Source organism: Heloderma suspectum, chromosome 4 (genome assembly GCF_057233095.1).
Source record: "Heloderma suspectum isolate Gila_16-S chromosome 4, 16-S_ref, whole genome shotgun sequence".
NCBI lineage: Eukaryota > Metazoa > Chordata > Lepidosauria > Squamata > Helodermatidae > Heloderma > Heloderma suspectum.
In genome coordinates, this window is record NC_139461.1 from 72,812,651 (window position 1) to 72,831,316 (window position 18,666).

Sequence of the window (18,666 nt, forward strand, 5' to 3'; positions counted from 1 at the left end):
CTCTGCATGTAAGTTAAATAAGCAGGGCGACAATATGCAGCCTTGTCGTACTCCTTTCCCAATTTTGAACCAATTGGTTGTTCCATGTCTGGTTCTTACTGTTGCTTCTTGACCCTCGTACAGGTTTCTCAGGAGACAGGTAAGGTGGTCTGGTACTCCCATCACTTTAAGAATTTGCCACAGTTTGTTGTGATCCACACAATCAAAGGCTTTAGCGTAATCAATGAAGCAGAAATAGATGTTTTTCTGGAATTTTCTCCATGATCCAGCGAATGTTGGCGATTTGATCTCTAGTTCCTCTGCCTCTTCGAAACCCAGCTTGTACTTTCGGTAGTTCTCGGTTCGCATACTGCTGAAGCCTAGCTTTTAGGATTTTGAGCATCACCTTGCTGGCATGTGAAATGAGCGCAATTGTGTGGTAGTTTGAACTGGTACTATTATGTGGTTTATGGTCAAAATAAAACATGAAACACAAGTTGTGCAACTTTATGTCATCGTTAGCAATGAATGGCAAAATGATAGTAATACTGCTTCAGTGAAAGTGGCCTTCTGCACTTTCCAAAGCCCCCAAATCTATTCTATACATTTTTAAAAACCCCCAAAGAAAATATATATCAGTCTTCTAGATCAACCATTTAGTTCCCACACTCTCCCACCTTCAGAATTACCTTTCAAAATACTTTTGGCATTTATTATTTTCAGCTCTCTCTAACCTGCTGAATCTTTTAAAAGGGTTAGAATGAAGCAAGAGAGAATAATTGACAAATATTAAACATCCTTCCCTGCTTCTTATCCTCTCTATCAAGGTAGCAAGTAGCCTCAGGCTTCTCCTGCATGAGTCACTGCTAAGCGCAAGTGATCAGATAGCATTTATGACGCAAGTCACTTTCTTTCAACTATATTTTGCTTGGAGGTAATTGCACAACCACCCTGGCCGTGGAAGGAAATTGTTATCATTGGCACAAAAGCTATATATGTGATTTTGCAACCCAAAAGATGCCTCTACTGATATGTAAATAACAGACTGTAAAACATTTTATGCAATTCACAGATGTTGGAGGGCAAAGTCTCATTTGATAGCTTCAGCAGAGCCCAGAAACACTGGTTACCAGTCCTGCGCGATCAAGAGCTGACACAAGAGCAATTTTCAGTATTAAGGGCCAATTTCACTGTAATATTATCCCTTTCAAAGGAAATACTAGTGAAAAAGATTACTGAGCAGATGCAAAACCAATGTGAATTTTGTAGGAGATAGCTATGAGCCTGCAGGAATCAAGACTCCTACTAACAAATCCTTCCTGCCAGAAAAGAAAAAAGAAGAGAGAGTTGCATTCCTATATAATGTTGAGCAGTACACTTTTCCAACTGTGTGGTCAGTAGAGTTGTCAAAAGCGCATTATTTTGAAGAATTACCCACTATTCTAGAGCATCACTTGTGCTCATTTTGAAACAATGCTAACAGGGCTGGCTCAAGGTATCTAGTCATCCTAAGTGAAGTACGTTCTCTCTCGCACGCACGCGCGCGCACACACACAGGGCAAAGTAACTAGCATCTGTTTACATCTGAGACGAGTCCCAGTGACTATCAGCAATGGTGTAGTGGTAAATTCTGAAGTGCTCATCAGGATGGTCCCCATGGCCACACACCCCAGGGGGGGCAAAACTGCAGGCAGCTGTGTTAATCCATCTCTCCATCTGTGTATTATATTTGTCTTCTGTAGCTCTTTTGTAAATCTCGTGGGTCTTAATTATCAATTTGAGAGGCAGCCACACCAAAATACTTTGCATTACAAGAGGTATGGCTGGGAAAATTAATTCCCCCGCCCCACCTCAGCTACTGTAAGAATTGTAGCTAAGCTCAGAGGGAACAGGGAAGCCTGAGGGGGTTGGCAGAGATGGCATTGGCCCTGCTAATCACAAAGTCCCGGGGCTTCGATCCTGTGAGCCCTGCCTCCACTACACCACTGATTCACCATAAGTGAATCAATGGCAGAGAGCACCAGAGACAGACAGGCACAGAACTGAAAAGGTTACACACAGGTGACAGAATAAAAAAGATGCCCCATCTACCCACAGGAAACTCGCTAGCACACCTGAGGCTGGTCTACTGTTGCTTCCTGACTGCCCCTGCTGCCAGTAACACAGCTCAGCTTATGGATGGCTGAACTGCTCCAGACCAAGCTGCTAGGAAGGCATATCCTGAGAGCTGCCACACAAGTTGCTGACAGAATTAACGGGGAAGCAGAACTGGACAGTCCCACCACTGCCAAGACAGCTTCTTCTTTTCCCTGCACAAGGTGACTGGGCAGGAGGGCCAATAAGGCAGAGGCAGATCATGAGGGCAGCGACAAGAGAAGGATGGCAGCAGAAGGTTAGCAGGGCCCCCCAACTGCCATTCAACACACCTTACACCCAGAGCTGAGGCACGGGTGTGTGCATGCACGCTGATGTTTTTACATTTTTCTTTTTAAAAAGGGGGTTAGTTTTTGATGCCCCGGACAGCTGCTTGTGCTGCCCTATGGCAACAGCCAGCCCTGAGTGCCAAAGAACTCCACTGATGGCTACGAACAGCTGCAAGCAGCCAGATCCTGCGCGACACGTATTTCCTCAGGAAGGCGTTCAGTAGGGCTAAGCGAGCCTGTTTAGGAATACCAGAAAAAAATCGATCAGGCAGCCGAAGGAGGGACCACTTGATCCTAACCATCTTTACTCGGAAGCTAAATCCCAGCCTGTTTTCAATGGGACGGAGGCCCTCCAGGTCAATTTGGCCAAGCACGTTGCCATTTCACACACCTTTACGCGGCACACATTTGTTCTGGGCAGAGGGGGGCGACTTGTGGCCCTCCAGCTGTTTTGGCCTACGCCTCCCACCCACCCCGGCCGGCCCAGCCCATGGTGCGCCGCGATGGGCGCCGCCGGGGCAAACGTCTGCGGGGCCGCCCGCTGCCCAGCCCTACTTCGACCGGCCGCCCGCTGCACGCCCGGCTCGGCTCGGCGCCGCGCGGGCCGCAGGGCGCCCGAGCGGCCAGGAGAGGGCGCGGGAGCGACGGCGCTCGGCGGGCGGCGCTGCGCTGGCGGGCCCGGCGCGCGCGCTGCCGCCCCCCTTGCGCTCCGAGGAAGGCGGGAGCGCCCGGCCGCGCTATCCCGGCGAGTGAGCCGGGGAGGAGGAGCGCGAACTGCGCAGGCGTCCCTCGCACCTTGGTGATTAGTCAGTCCGTGCTGGGATGGCGTTTACTGGGTCAGCTGGAGCCGCAAGCAGAACAGCCAGCGGGAGCAGCCGCCGCCGCCGCCTTCGCCGCCGCTGCTGCGGGGGGCCGGGCGGAGCCGCCGCCGCCGCGAGCGGGGAGCCAGCTTGCCTTTAAGCCCCCGCGCCATGGCCCCGGGAGACGGCCGCGGCACCAGCAGAGGCTGAGGCAGGCCGGCCGGCCGGCCGGCGCTCCCCGCCAGGCACCGACCAGCCGCCCGCCGCCGCCGCGACTCCCGCTGCCCAGCGCCCGGAGCAGGGCGGGAAGATGGATGCGGGCCCCTCGCCGGGCTCCAGCCTCAAGGATGTGCAGTGGAGCTGCGTGTCCGTCCCGCTGGACCTGCTGGTTAGCACGTACCGGCTGCCCCAGGTCGTCAGGCTGGACGGCGGTGAGTAGGGCGCGCGCGGAGCGGGCAGGAGCCGCCGCCCGCCCCCGGCTGGAAACTTGGCCGGACTTCGGCGGGTTGGGAGGGGAGAAGCAGCCGAGCCGTCGGAGCAGCTGCTCCTGCTGCAGGAGCGGCGGCAGCCGGGAAAGGGCTCCTCCGCCTCCTCCCGGCGCTGCTCGCTTAGCGCGAGGCGCCGCCGCCGCCGCCGCCGCCGCCGCTCGCTTGGACGCCGGCCAAGCCCCCGCCGCGCGTCCTGCTGGGGAGAGCAGCCCATTGGGGGACAGTGGGGCACGTGACCCAAGGGCCCGTGCGTGGGCCGGGACCGGGGCGGCGAGCGGTGGCGGGCTCCGCTCGTGGCCGGGGCGGGGAGAGCGGGCGTCGCGCTGGCGAGTGGGGCGCGGGGAGGCCGGCGAGCCGCGCGGGGTGCCCCGCGGGGCTTGCTCGGTGCCTCGGTCTAGCCGCGCTGGTGCCGAACCCGGCCGCTCCACAAACAAATGTTGTGTATGTGTATGTTGATGTACATACGCCCGCCCGATCCAGAGGTCGGTCCCAAGCCTTTGAACTGGAAGGAAGGGAGTTCCATGGAAAGACCTGGGGCTGGCTTGCCATGTGTGTTGGACTGAGCCCGCGGCGATCCTGTTCTGCTTGTCCACTTAGATGTAAACTGTATTGAGTTCAGTGGGATTTACTCCCAGGTAGGTGGGTATGCAGGATGGAGGCCTAAGTATGCTTAAGCCCATTGAAATAAATGGACAATTACGCTCTGTTGGGTTGGGATCCGATGCCTTAAGTTTTGGCCACTTATCTCCGCACTAAAATCTCAGCTCCTGCGTAGATTCGCTATAGAATGGCTATTGACCGCAGCTTCTCAGAAATCCAACTCACTTTAAATAACAGTTGATAGATCAGCTTATTTGGACAGGTTGTGTTTAACTTGGAAAGTTTTCATATGATGTCTGTCTGTCTGTCCGTCCGTCTCTGTCACTCACTCACCCCCCCCCCCCAGCTACCTTATTATGGAGATTTGTTTCTCAAATAATGCAGTGATTACTCGAAGCCAACATGGATTTGTCAAAAACAAGTCCTGCCAGACGGATCTGATCTCATTTTTTGATCAAGTAACCTCCCTTGTGGACCGTGGGAATGCTATAGACATAATATACCTCGACTTCAGCAAAGCTTTCAACAAAGTGCCCCATGATATCCTGATGAGCAAACTAGCTCAAAGTGGGCTAGATGAAACAACGATCCAGTGGATCCACAGTTGGCTACAGAATCGGATTCAAAGAGTGCTTATCAATGGGACCTTCTCAAACTGGGGAGAGGTAACGTATGGGGTACCGCAGGGCTCAGTCCTGGGCCCAGTGCTCTTCAACATTTTTATGAATTACGTGGAGGAGGAGGTGCAGGGAATGCTGACCAAATTTGCAGATGACACAAAATTGGGCGGGATAGCTAATACTTTGGAAGACAGAAACAAAATTCAAAGTGATCTGGATAGACTGGAGCGCTGGGCAGAAAACACAGCATGACATTTAATAGGGATAAATGCCAAGTTCTGCACCTAGGAAAAAGAAACCAAAGGCACAGTTACAAGATGGGGGATACGTGGCTCAACAACCCTACAAGCGAGAAGGATCTTGGAATTGTTGTCAATCACAAGCTGAATATGAGCCAACAATGTGATGTGGCTGCAAAAAAGGCCAATGCTATTTTGGGCTGCATTAATAGAAGCATAGCTTCCAAATCCCAAGAAGTACTCGTTCCCCTCTACTCAGCACTGGTTAGGCCTCATCTGGAGTACTGTGTCCAGTTCTGGGCACCACACTTTAAGAAGGATGCAGACAAATGAGAGGGTTCAGAGGAGGGCAGCAAAGATGATGAGGGGACTGGAAACAAAGCCCTGTGAGGAGAGACTGAAAGAACTGGGCATATTTAGCCTTGAGAAGAGAAGACTGAGGGGAGATATGATAGCGTTCTTCAAGTACTTGAAAGGTTGTCACAGAGAGGAAGGCCAGGATCTCTTCTCGATCATCCCAGAGTGCAGGACACGGAAGAATGGGCTCAAGTGACAGGAAGCCAGATTCCGGCTGAACATCAGGAAAAACTTCCTGACTGTTAGAGCAGTACAACAATGGAACCAATTCCCTAGGGAGGTGGTGGGCTCTCCCACACTGGAGGCATTCAAGATGAGGCTGGACAGCCATCTGTCAGGGATGCTCTGACTTGGATTCCTGCATTGAGCAGGGGGTTGGACTCAGGCTTGTAGGCCCCTTCCAACCCTACTATTCTATGATTCTATGGAGATTTGTTTGAGAAAAACTTTACAGCAATAATAAACATTGTGCATTACCTCTATGGTCATCTGTGCTTCCTAAGTTAGCCAACCCCCCCTTTTTTGTACTGATCTTTTTTTTAAGAGCAATTCTTGTATTTTAATTGTGTGTACCAAGTGTAAATGGGATTTCTAATGGAACCCTTTGAAAATTACTCAATTTTTAACCTATTGTACAAGTTGAACTTTCATGTCATGGAAACATTTTACATTAAAATGACAAGGGATCAGATTACTAATTGTCTTCCCCTTTTAGAAAAAAAAGTTCTTTCCTTGTTTACATGTACAGTGCAGGAGAACAACAACTATGATGCAGTATTAATGCATCTTTAAATATTAAATAGATAATGGTTCCAACCCTCCATCACCTATTTGCCCAGATCTATCAAGGTTTTCCCAATTGATTAAACTAGAAATTCATTAAATCGGAGACCGCACACTTCTTATGAGCATTCAGCCTTGAATTTTCTATAGTATTCCAGTAGTTATAGTTGACTTTCACTGTCACTTGTATGTGAATCATCAGATTACTTCTATGAATTAAAATTAATAGCCAAGTTATATAATGTGTTACTAAAGAGTGCATAAAAGGGTCATTGACTGTTGCATTTCTATTATTAGTGGGCTATCATCTGACCGGTCTTCATCCACTTTTCTTCTCCTCTCGCATGTAGCAGTGCAAGAATAGGTGCTGATGTGCCTCTCTTCACATTGCAGAAAATGAACTACCATGAGAAGGCCCAGAAGCAGCAGCAGCAGTTTTAATTTGGATAAGCTGAACTGGGGAGAGTCTCCAATACAGCTCTCGACACTTGCATTGCTCCCCATCATTTTCTGCAATGCTTTTTCTTGTAATCATAACTTCTGCTTGACATTCAACCCTAGTACCTTTGGCTTCATGCATCTCTCCTGACTCTAATGTAGCCTTTCCCAACCTGGTGCCCTCCAGATGTTTTGACCACAACTCCCAGCATTTCTGTCTATTAGCCATGCTGGCTAGGGCTGATGGAAGTTAAAGTCCAAAACATCTGGTGGGCATTAGGTTGGGGAAGGCTGTAACTCTTTGAATCCTCTTTGCATCTTATCTGGTCTGTTGGCGTTCATATGTCTCTATTTTCTATGACTGTTCACTAACCGTCTAACAGCACGATTCTATACATGTCTTCTCAAAAGTAAATCCCATTGAGTTCAATGAGACTTACTCCTCGGTAAGGGAACATCCTATTGCAGCATGTGTCCATTTGTTCCCTAATCCTGAAGTGTCCTCAGAATACTTTTTTCATATTGTGTTTCTTGCAACAAAGTTCAAAAGGGCATTAAATAGAATTGGCCCAGTTCACTGATGAGAAAAGTTGAGACACCCAAGGCACTAAGGGCTTGACTTGAAAAAAGGAAAGTCAAGTCACACTTGTTAGAACTACTGTTGCTAATTATTTAGAATTTCTTTACCTCTTTCTCCTTTATAAAAATACATTACCCAAATTTACCCTTTTCAGCTTGAATGATTTTTAGATGAATCTTGACATCCAGTGACGTGGGTTTTCTGGAAAATTTTGAATTGAAAAATTTTCTGCTTGGATCGCAAATTGATTGAGATCTAATGTAGCATGTTTGACTTATTTTTAGTAAACAACACAAAATACACCCTGTTCATTTCACATGCTGTATAAATAATATCTCAACATTTTTCCAATAGCTAAAAATTGTTGAATTGAAATACTTGATTAGGGACCTGAAATATTTGTTGCGGGGGAATCAGTCAACCACATACAGTGCAATCATTTACATGTTTACTCAGAAGTAAATCCTACTGTGGTCCCATGTCAGTGAGCAGACTAAATTTTATATTCAAATCAATTCAAGGCTTTATTTGGAAATTATTTATAACATTTACAAGACATGACAACTTGGTAGAATACATTCCTGTGTATTTGAATTTAAGGAAAAATGAAAGCATTGAAACTGCAATATACTAAAGGGGCAGTCCTATGCATGTTTAGACAGAAAAAACGCCTACAACTCCCAGCATGCCTCAGCCAGCATGCTTAACATTTAGCCTGATGATGAGTTCTGGGAAATTTGAAAGCTTGCTCACTATTTTGTGGTGTTTTTATTGGTCCAGTATTATCCTACTGTGGATTTCAGATTCCCCACCCCCATGGGTTTACTATCTGTGCTGTGTCAGTATGGAACTGTTCGCGCAACACACTAACCCACGCTCAGTGGTTGAGTGTGGGTTGTTTTGAACCATGGGTTAGTGTGTTGTCTGAACACAGCCAGGGTGGCTTGTTAACCATGCACTGTGGGTTATTTTCTCCAACAAGCCACCTTGAGAACCCATGGTTTGTTGTTGGGTTGTTCAGAATGGTTAACAAGCCACATTGCATGGTTAGCAAGCCACCCTGGTTGCATTCAGGCAACTTGCTAACCTATGGTTCAATAAGCAACCCATGGTTCAAAACAAGTCACAGTCAGCCACTGAGTGTGGGTTAGCGTGCTGTGTGAACAGCCCCTCTGTCACTAAACGTTCAAGTCTTTCACATAATTATTTCAAAAATCCTGCCAACACTCCTGTAAGGTAGGCCAGTATTTATTAGCGCGCATCATAAATGGGGGGCAAAGGCATGAGAAGAGTGGCTTGTCATCCTATGAGTTCATGATATGGGGAAGATTTGAACTAGGAGACTCTTCATTCATGGCGAGCTTCCAGACAAGTCAAAACTTTTATTGTCTTATTATACTGCCTTATTCACAGGATTTTAGGGGCAGGTGGGTCTGAAAAAGTCATCTTCCAGTTGTAAACCTCCCATATTTTCCAACCACTTCCTGCTTCTTTTCTTACCACAGAAAATCCAAGGAGAAAAAGACTGAATGGCTGCTGTCCAGTACCTTCTGGTTGGTAGCACTAGTAGCCCTCCTGAAAGCATCCATATTCTTGGGTAGTTTGCTTGCCACCTGTATTCTAATTACCAGAATCAATCCCTTAACTCTAGTTCCCTTGGCTGTTTACAGTACTTCTGCTTTTGTGGTCTGTTGCATATGTTGGAATTCCTTGGTTGGAAGGGCTCTCGCTTGGAGGCTGTCTTTGTGAGACAGTTTTGCAGAATCTTTAGTACAAGTTAATTTTCCTACTCCATAAAAAGTCTTTGTTTTTGGTTATAACACTGATGGATAAAGGCTTTACTCTCAGTATCTCTTTTCGTCTATAGGTATTTATCGAAATGCATATCGAAATGCATGATTGAAAGTGAAAACTGCTTCAAGTGTGTGTTCTCTGCCCCTTCCCAAGTTAATTAGTAGCCTTGAGCATTTTGGGGTGGGGAGGGGCGGATTTACCAAACTGCAGCTTGAGTTGGAATGTCATTGTAAGGAAAACAAGAGAATGCAGGGCACAAAATTGCATTTTATATTCTTGAGACAGATTTCATCTTGCTGTGCTACAATTTCCGTTTCTGTGACTTGTCTTTTATTAGCCACTAGTATAATTATTTTATGTCTGGACACTTCCTCTAGGAGTTCACTGCATCTAGTTTGTCCGGGTGACTTTGGAAGTTCAGAAAGTACATGATTAAAATGCATGGGGAGGTTTTAATAACATGTGAGAGTCATTCCTACGAGGGAATGTTGTGGAAACTGTAGCTAAAATGAACACTAAATAGGCAAATTACAGCTAGTTCATTTGAAAGACTAGCAAGCTTGCAAAATAGAGGTTGAGGAGATGTTGCGGGGATGCCTCTATGGCTGCTAGCTACATTCTGTGTAGAAGGATGACAAATGAACACACCTATTTTCACTGTGTAGGCTTAGCATGCACCCACTAAAAAATAGTGGCTAATTGCAGCTGCCCAGCACAGTTATGTTCTACAAAGTAATTATCCATCTTTTGCTCTCAGTGTAGTTTGCATGCTCCCCCCCCCCAAATGTGGAAATGCTGTGAAGAATATTTGTTGTGTTTAAACAATGAAATCCTGACTTATTAAGCTAGGATATACGCACTTGCCACTTTTTTAGTGTGACCCTGAACCTCTTAGTAGAAAAGAACATTCTCAGTGCAGTGCTCATTACTTTCCTTAGATAAGCTGTGCTAGCAGAAAGAGGTTAATTTGGCAGAACAGGTGATAAATAAACATGCTGATGTCTTGGATAAGAACTAGAGAAAAACACTAGTGTTATCGGTACCTTGAAAGATTATGATAGATGACTGTGTAGAAAGGAGTACAATCTTATAAGGGGCACATTATTTTCCAAGCAGCAGAGAATCTACAAAGCTTAGAATTGAATTGGCACAGGGAACTGTTTTGTATTAATCAGTACAAATGAATTAGCTGTTTAAAATAAAAGGGTGGTGCTGGGTATGTCTTAGAAAAGGAAGATTTTTCTTCATGTGTGGCAGCTTGGATAGAAGAGCATTTTTGCTGGTGAAACATATATGTGTCTGTTTGGGGATTCACAATGATATGTGTGTCACACTGGGTAATTCTCATTGCAGTTAAATTTGAAGAGGAGCTTTCATTCTGTTGTTGAGATATTTTCCATGGTCACAGTGCATTCTGAGGTAACCTATGCATGAAATAATACGGCAGAAACCACACACAGCATCAACACATTTTGTGAAAAGCCTCACTCTCTCTTCTAAGAGCTGAGAGACTGAATATGGCTTGTTGTACTTGAATGAGCTCTCATTCTTCTGCTCAACTCATGGTGATTAGAACTGGCTGACAAACTACTTCCTGGTGCCTCAGTACAATCCTTTAGAGACTTCATTACTACTCTCTGTCACCTTTTAATGCACTAAACCCATATTAGCTTTTTGCCTTCTGATTTGATGTCTAAAACTTCTTTTGTTTTAAACAGCGAATTCATTTTTATTAATTAATATGAAAGAGTTCCCTGTGCCTCTAATACAGCCATTCTAAGCTTTGTAGTTTCTCTGCTACTTGGAGCCATTCTTGTGACTTCTTCCCAATGTCGTTGAACTTTGAGTTTGAACCTTAGCCTGCTTTGAATGGCTGTAGTAAACATTATTCCTGTCTTGATGCCATTGCTTTCCCTTCAAAGCTACTGCTCTTAGCAGCTGCTTGTTCCAACTGCCACATACATAGGGTTGGATCCAGTGTGGGCTGGTCGAAGCAGACCTCTTCACCCCTTCTCCCCAGGACAGCCCCTCCAGCCTCCTAAAAATGCTACCCAGAGGGTAAGAAGACTCTGCTGCATTGGATGAGCTGAGCAAGGGGAGGATCTCTGGAAAACGGGTGCAGGCACCTTCCATAAGTGGAGCCCTTCTGTCATTGGAGGGCAGAACCTGGTTCCACCCCACTAGGCTTTGGCTATACTGCTACGCAATGGTCGTTTTCAAAACTAATAGCATGTAGACGCATGACAGCCAGGACGAGGGAGTGGATGGCTATAAGGGATGTGGAGGCAGAGCTTTGGCAGACTAGTGGAAGAGGTTTGATGGATGTTACATGGGCAGAAGGCTCAGTAGCAGCCAGGACTATAAGGCTTTCCTCGGCTGTCATGGAAAAAGGCGGCATGTTCAGAAGTTGGAGAGGACCCCTTGATCCTACTGCTTGCCACTAACTTGAGATAATGCAGCTAGGTGGCTGTGCTTGTTTTATTTGTAGGGGTGGGGGTCATTCAAAGCCACCTTCAGCTGCCAAGGCTGTGAAGAATAACTAGAAGACCTGTACTAGACAGGCTTCACCAAGTCAAGGGTAAGCAACCTGGTGCCTTATAGATGGTTTGGACTACAACTCCCATAAGCCACAGCCACCATGGCCTGTAGTCATATTATGGGAGTTGTAGTCCAATGCATCTGAAAGACACCAGGTTGCCTACCCCTGCACTGGGGAAAAGCTAACTTGTGGAAATGGGGTTTAATAGCACCAACCAGTCCAAGTGTACAGAATCTTGTATGGTGGGTGCATGTTATGTGCAGTGGCTCCTATGAGCAGTGGGTTTTTATCTTGAGTGCACAGAGGAGCAGAACTTAGTCTGTTGACAGTTTGGAATCTTGTTACCACTTCTTCCCAAACATTCTCTTTTTCCCAGCATTTTGGCCTGGCATAGCCTGCTGTCCTTTTCTGGAGGAAAGATGCACAAATACATACCAGGAAACCGCGTTTCTCTACTTTAGGAGTGAGCAGAGTCCCCAGTGTCTGTACCCAGCTTGCCAACAATTGCTTGTGGTTTTGCAAAAGTAGCTGTATGTGCACTTTATTGGGAGCTAACATGTACAGTGGATATTAGATTACTTTTAACCACTTTATTGATTGTATTTTTAACTAGTTTTTAAACCTTTATTGCAAGCTGTCCAGAGAACAGGGGCAGATACCTACATGCATAAACATCCATGTCAATAGTATCATTCTGGTTTAGGGTGGTTTTGATAGTTCCCTCTGAGTTTTTGTGAAGTTCATTTTCAGGGATGAAAACAGTGTTGGAGGAAAAGTCCTTTTCCCTCGTTGGCAACATAAGTGTATTGTTGAGAACAGAGAGAGAGGGGGGGGGGGAGGATATTGCGCTTGAAGTGGAATGCCTATGAAAAGAGGATGTTGTAAGGCAGGCAGCCATGGCTTGTGACCGCTGGTTAAACTGTTCTTTTAATATCTGCAATGAGAGATGGTTTCTGAATGGGGAGAGAGCGTTTCTTATTGTGTCGTAAATTCCCAGTGCTGACTGGGATTGCCTTCTGCACGTGTAATTGCGACTATTAAAGGCGTTCAGCAATAAGAAGCTTAAGCTACAGTTGATATGCATTTGGGAGTAAGTGCCACTGAATTTGATGGGGATTTGCTCCCGAGTAAGCATACACTAGGGCCGCGGTGGCTTAGTGGTTAAGATGCTGAACTGCAGACTGGAAGGTCGGCAGGACAGCAGTTCGAGACCCGAGTGCTGCGTGATGGAGTGAGCTCCCGTCTTCAGTCCCAGCTCCTGCCAACCTAGCAGTTCGAAAGCAAGAAATTGCAAGTAGATAAATAGGTACCGCTTAGGCGGGAAAGGTGACAGCGTTCCGTGCACCTCGGTGTTCAGTTATGCCAGCCACATGACCACGGAAGCGTCTTCGGACAGCGCTGGCTCTTCGGCTTAGAAATGGAGATGAGCACCACACCCTAGAGTCGGACACGACTGGTTGGGGACACCGTTACCTTTTTTTAAGCATACGCTGCACGGTGCCATGTTTCAAAGGAGTCGTTTATATGAGAATAAGGGGACAGTATGCCAAGGGCCAAATGGTATGTAACACTGATGTGGTTTGGCACTGTATCTTTTAAAACAGCCTCTCCCAAGCTGGCACCTTCCAGATGGGTTGGACTACAATTCCCATCATCCCAGCTAGCGCAGTCATGAGAGTTGTAGTCCAACACATCTGGAGGGTACCAGGCTGGGATAGGCTGTTTTTAAAACGATACATAGTAGTCATTGTAGGGCCTGATCTGGCCTTGGGAAGGATTTTAAGAAACTTTTTGTCCCAGTTGCGGGGAATTCCTCTCCATGACCCGAAGCTGCAGTTGAGCATGAGAAGGAAGCTCCCATTAACCTGTGCTTTGGGAAGGATCGTCTGTGATTGTGTAATAAAACTGAACTGCTCTTTTGTTGTTGTTGAAGATTTCTCTCCGTAGTAGCTCCTTGTATTGCAGAGGCCAACCTCTGGACAGCCTGCCCTTGTGTGTGGTTTCCTTCCGCCTTCTCTTCTTGTTTTACCAGATTGTAAGCCTACAGGCATGGCCTGTCTTTAATTTTTGTGCAGCAGCTAGTTGAGGCACTTTATTTATAAACTTAGTAATAATAATAAGCTTTCCTCTTCAGGAGTGTGGCCTGCTGCCAACAGAGTTCAAAGAAATCTGGTTTATTTATTTATGTGTAAATGTATTCTTCTGGATTGTGGAACTGAATGGAGAAGAGCCTGAAGCTTATGCCAGAATACATTTGTTAGTTTTTAAGGTGCCACAAGACTCTTTGTGGTCTTTGCTCCATTTGTCCAGTTCCTTGTTGCTGTTGCTGCCAGATTGTTCCCTGCAGTTTGTTCTGAAGGCTTAGGCTAAGAATAAAGCTGTCTGTCAACCTCACTCTAATGTGTTCTGAATCTGATAGAGATGATCAGAAAGAGAGAACATGACTATTGTGCGTTTGTTTACAATTTGGACTACCTATAAAATGTACAATCTCAACAAGAAGCTGTAGCTTGAGATGTGCTGGTATTGTGTATTGTTATGACTGATCCTGTATAAATGACTATGTGGGATCCTTTTCGCTGCATTTCTATTTATGTATTTATTTTCTGTACTTCCCAATAGCCAAAATTCTCTGAGCGGTTCACAAAATTTTAAACCCGAAAATATAAGATAATAAAGCATAATATAAAACCTTTAAAAATTTAAAACAGAATAAAACCAAAGTAAAAAAACTAGAGTAAATACCCAGCATCAGGGTAAAGATCTCAAAACACAGTAGCACATTTAAGAACAAAACTGAAGGACTTAAAAGCCTGGGGAGATGTCATTGCCAGACGAGCCTCTCTGGGGAGGGCATGCCACAACTGGGGTGTCGCTACTGAAATGATCCTCTCCGTAGTAGCCACACACCTCACTCCATTTGGCAGGGGCACCCTCCTGTATGGGTGATGCCTGGGGCACCTTGCCCTTAACACCTGGCTTTGAAGAAGGACCCTGCCCTGGCCAGGTCTCTGGAGAGCTGCACCAGCCACTCTTTGCAGCCATGAAGCTCTTCAGCTTCCCTGCCTCCTGGCTTGCCCTGGCAGGATCTTCAGGGCAAGCCAGAGGGTGGGTGGCAGCCCCAGAGAGCTCCATCGTCCCCATTCTCGCCCTGTGGGAAATGCCACAGTGGGAGAGCGGCTGGCAGAGTTCTCCGGAGCACCCGGTGCAGTGCCATCTCGCGGGAGCGAGGTGGTGGCTGGAGGGCCCTTCGCTGGGGAAGGGGAGAGCATGCAGTTTGCCGCTTGAGATGTGAGATTCACCCCTGCTCCCCACACTGAACAATTAATTCTCACCATTGCATCAGACCTCTGGATAAGAGGTTCAGGATTGCCTCTGTTTCCTTGCATTCTGTTGATTCTATAATGAAAACAGGGGTAGAACAAGTGTTGAAGTTCTGCCTTGAACCATCACCTGACACTTCTTGCAAGAGCCAGATTTGTGCTCCAGAAATAACTTGCTGGAAAAGCTTTTGATTTATTTTGTATCTCTGGCTTCTCCGTTGTGTCCGGAAATGACAATAGCAGACTTGGTGCTTTTTCGGAGCTAGGTTCCAAATAATTTAGCAGTAGCTGCTCCTGGACATTAATGTTTTGTTTCAACAGTGTGTCCTTTGTGCTCTGCCTCTCAACATAAGGTACAGCCAGATCCTAAACTGATTTGCTTGAGAGTAAAGAAAATCCCACTGAGCTTGGTGGGATTTCCTAATCAGTGAGATTTTTAGGACTGGGTCGTGACCTTTTAACTGTGAACAACACACCACTTCCCAAAGCCAACGGTAAATAGGAGATGCATACAGCCATCCTATTAAATTTTCTTCACCTTTTCCCAAAATACCATATTGAAGTTAGTATGTGGAGGGAACTTTTCAGTGTGAGAATAAAGAGTGCACTTTCCCTGTGCTCTTTTACATTGTCAGAGGATGCTCCGAATATAATTCTGTTGAAGTTCTGTTTCTGCTACCCGTTTTCTAAACTCTTCTAACTGAAATGCATCTTCCTGGATACAGCTGAGTTGGTAATATACTTGCAGGGTCACTAGGGAAAAACAAAACCTGGCTTCCTCCTGTGCCTTTAACACAGCTTGATGTGCAGAAAACAGCAGGTTAAGCTTTCTATAGCTTGGAGAGATGATACATCATCACCTAAATGTTTACATGTCAAGTTTCTGTTAAAGGCACAGCTATCATGACGGGTTGAAAAGTTGGCACTCCTAGCTGATAAAGACAAGCCTTGTTCTCCGCAGTAGTAAATTGTGTCCGGGTTTTGCTAGCATATACCAAGGGATCCCCGGTGTTTGGGTGGCCTTAGTAGCTAAGCCAAAAATTGTGGTTGCCTGCCCATGCCTTTCCTCTCACTGGTTTGGCCACTATGTGGCCCAGACACTCAGGGTGCCTCAGCTGAGCAGTAGCCAAAAAAGTCTTCTGCCACACTTCCCATAGGAAGGGGAGGTGAGAAGATTATGCACTTGGCAGCTGCTCAGCCTAGGTGGTCAGCACCGTGGAAAAGGACACACACACCCCTCTCCACACACACACACACACACCTTTTCCTGCTCTGGAGCAGAAAGGCAGGGGCGATCTTGCTGGCTTGTCTCTGTGCTGCCAAAGTGTCTCGGGTGCCTCAGCCACAGCAGTCAAACAGCTCCTAGCCTTGCTCCCACCTGGGAGCAGAGGAGGTGGTGGAGATTGCCCCACAGCTCTCATGATGATGCCACCCCACCTCTGCAGCTCCAAGGTTAGGAAGAAGTTTGGTGGTTGCCATGGGCTCCCAATGGTGGTGGTGCATTCGCCATGGTGAGCTAAAACGTGGAAGTCTGCATCTATCCAATGCTACTTTGCAGTAAGCTGCAAACCCTTTGGTTCCCATATAAAGTGCATGTTTCTGCATCAGGGCAAGAGGTGGGCATGTGCAAGAGCTCTGTACACATTCAAAGCAAAATCCTTTCCATCATTTTATGAGTAGTGCTGTGTGGATTCTCCCCTCACCCCCCTCAAGTTAAGAACCATTGAAAATTTCTACAAAAGGCCACATGCTTCTGATAATACACTACATTAAAGCAATGCAACACTGGTTTACTGACATTAATTCAGTGATCTTCCCTTTGTAATAGTACGATAGCAGCTCTTCTATAATGTGCCCAGACAACACATCAGGTTAATAGCATCCCTTAATGGAAATAATTATCAGTGAGCTTTAAACCATTTCCCAGCATGTATACTCTGTTCAGGCATATAAGTAGCAGAGCTGGATTACTGTGGCCCAGTGGAGAAATGGAAGATGCTTATAGAGTAGACAGCTCTAAAAGCGGAATTATAAAATTCTCAGGAAGATGTGTCAGCAGATCATGTTAGGTCTTGGGTTTGTTAGCCTTGGGGGGTGGGGTCAATTTTACAGGGATCATGGGACTTTTTTGGAAAGATTCCACTTGCAGTAATTGGATTCCTCCAAGTTTTAGCTTTGTACAAAACAAGGATTCATATTAATGCATTTACCGCTATTGGAACTGGGCATAATGTAAGCCTCAGCTTGACACAGCACCAAACAGACTTGGTGGGCTTGAAATGTTAGCAAACATTGTTTATTAACATTGTTAGTAAACATTGGCTCTCACAAGCAATTAAGTACAAAGTGACCATAGGAAGAGCCTTTCCTACATGTGTCCGTGATGAGCCTCTCATGTTCATCTGCTGGCATACACTGAGCACTTGTAGCGATGTAGAGTCCAAAGTGTGACCTTTGGAGTTACGTACTGATATCAGAGTCTTGCACATGCCAGCTACCAGCCATTGCTGACATGACGAAGCCTTTTTTTGTGGCAGCCTTACGCTGAAGTGGTCGTATGAATGGGCCCTGGCTCCTTTGGCTTGTGTAGTAGAAATGATAGAGAGTATAGGTAGCTGCATTTTTATTTATTTTTTTACCAATCCTGTGTGTTGAAACTGGATAGGCTCTGCTTGTAGAGAGAGATTGCTGAAGTTTCTTCCCACTATCCAGCCCTGCATTCTGAACCGTTGACACTTTACATTAAGCAAAAGTTGGGGGCTGTGGTTAGAAACTTAGGTCAATATGGCCTGCTTTACGCAAGCTGCCGTTTTAACCATATGGCCTCTGTGAGGGAGACACTGCTACTTATCTGTTGAGTAAGGCATGATTGTTTAGCCTTTTATCACTCATTTACAGAGGTCTGGTGGGACACACTCAGTGTCTCACCACAGGTGTTTGTATGCTCTGCACCCTCTCCCTTTTTCTTGGCTGCCTTAGGGGGAGGAATGGATGAAGCCCAGGTGTCATGCTTTAAGGCCTGGCTTCCCCTTCCCTGTTCACCCTGATTCTGTCTTGGGTGCATTGTCTTTGCAGCCCCAGTTTCAGCAGTGCAGTGGAGGTTGCTGGTAGGTGTTTATATGTGGGGATTTGGGGCAGGGTGTGGGAAGAGAGGTTAGAGGACTCTTCTCTATCTCCCATGCTACTAGAACTCAGGGTTCACCCACTGAAACTGGTAGCAGATTTAGGAGAGATGAAAAAAAGTACTTCTTTGCTCAATGGGTAATTTATGGAATTCATTGCATTGCCATAAGATGGCTGCCAGCTTTGATGGCTTCCAAAGGAGGATTATGCAAATTCATGGCGGATCATTCTATTAGCCAAGATAGCTAATCTTAAAAGCCTATTGCTGGATATTGTAGAATGAAACATACTACAGGAGAAAAATGCTTATTTCTTAGCAAACCACCACCTTCTCATTTTGATGCATTAAAATCTGTTTTCTTTGCTAAGGTGTTTTGTTCTTTTTAAGAAAAAATAGGGGAGCACGTTTTTCCTCAATGTGTACCATTTTAAATTGTTAAAAATGTTCAAGAACACTTATGCCATCGGTGGACAGACTTCAGCTTGTGGGATCTACCTTGTTTTTTTTAACTGGAATCCTGAAGGCCACTGACATTGACAGGTGCAAACTAATGACTCAGGAGGATGAGCATACACTTAC

General features: G+C 46.1%; 1 protein-coding gene across 1 annotated transcript in view; it reads left to right on the forward strand.

The window, feature by feature from the left end:
- The first annotated feature begins 3,138 nt into the window (after window positions 1-3,138).
- The window catches only part of GAREM1 (GRB2 associated regulator of MAPK1 subtype 1), a 106,366-nt gene continuing 90,838 nt past the window's right edge, over window positions 3,139-18,666 (forward strand). Inside the window, exon 1 of the mRNA XM_084849621.1 lies at window positions 3,139-3,633. Coding sequence (XP_084705747.1) covers window positions 3,513-3,633 — 121 coding nt within the window. The 5' untranslated portion in view covers window positions 3,139-3,512. The remainder of the gene's footprint in view (window positions 3,634-18,666) is intronic.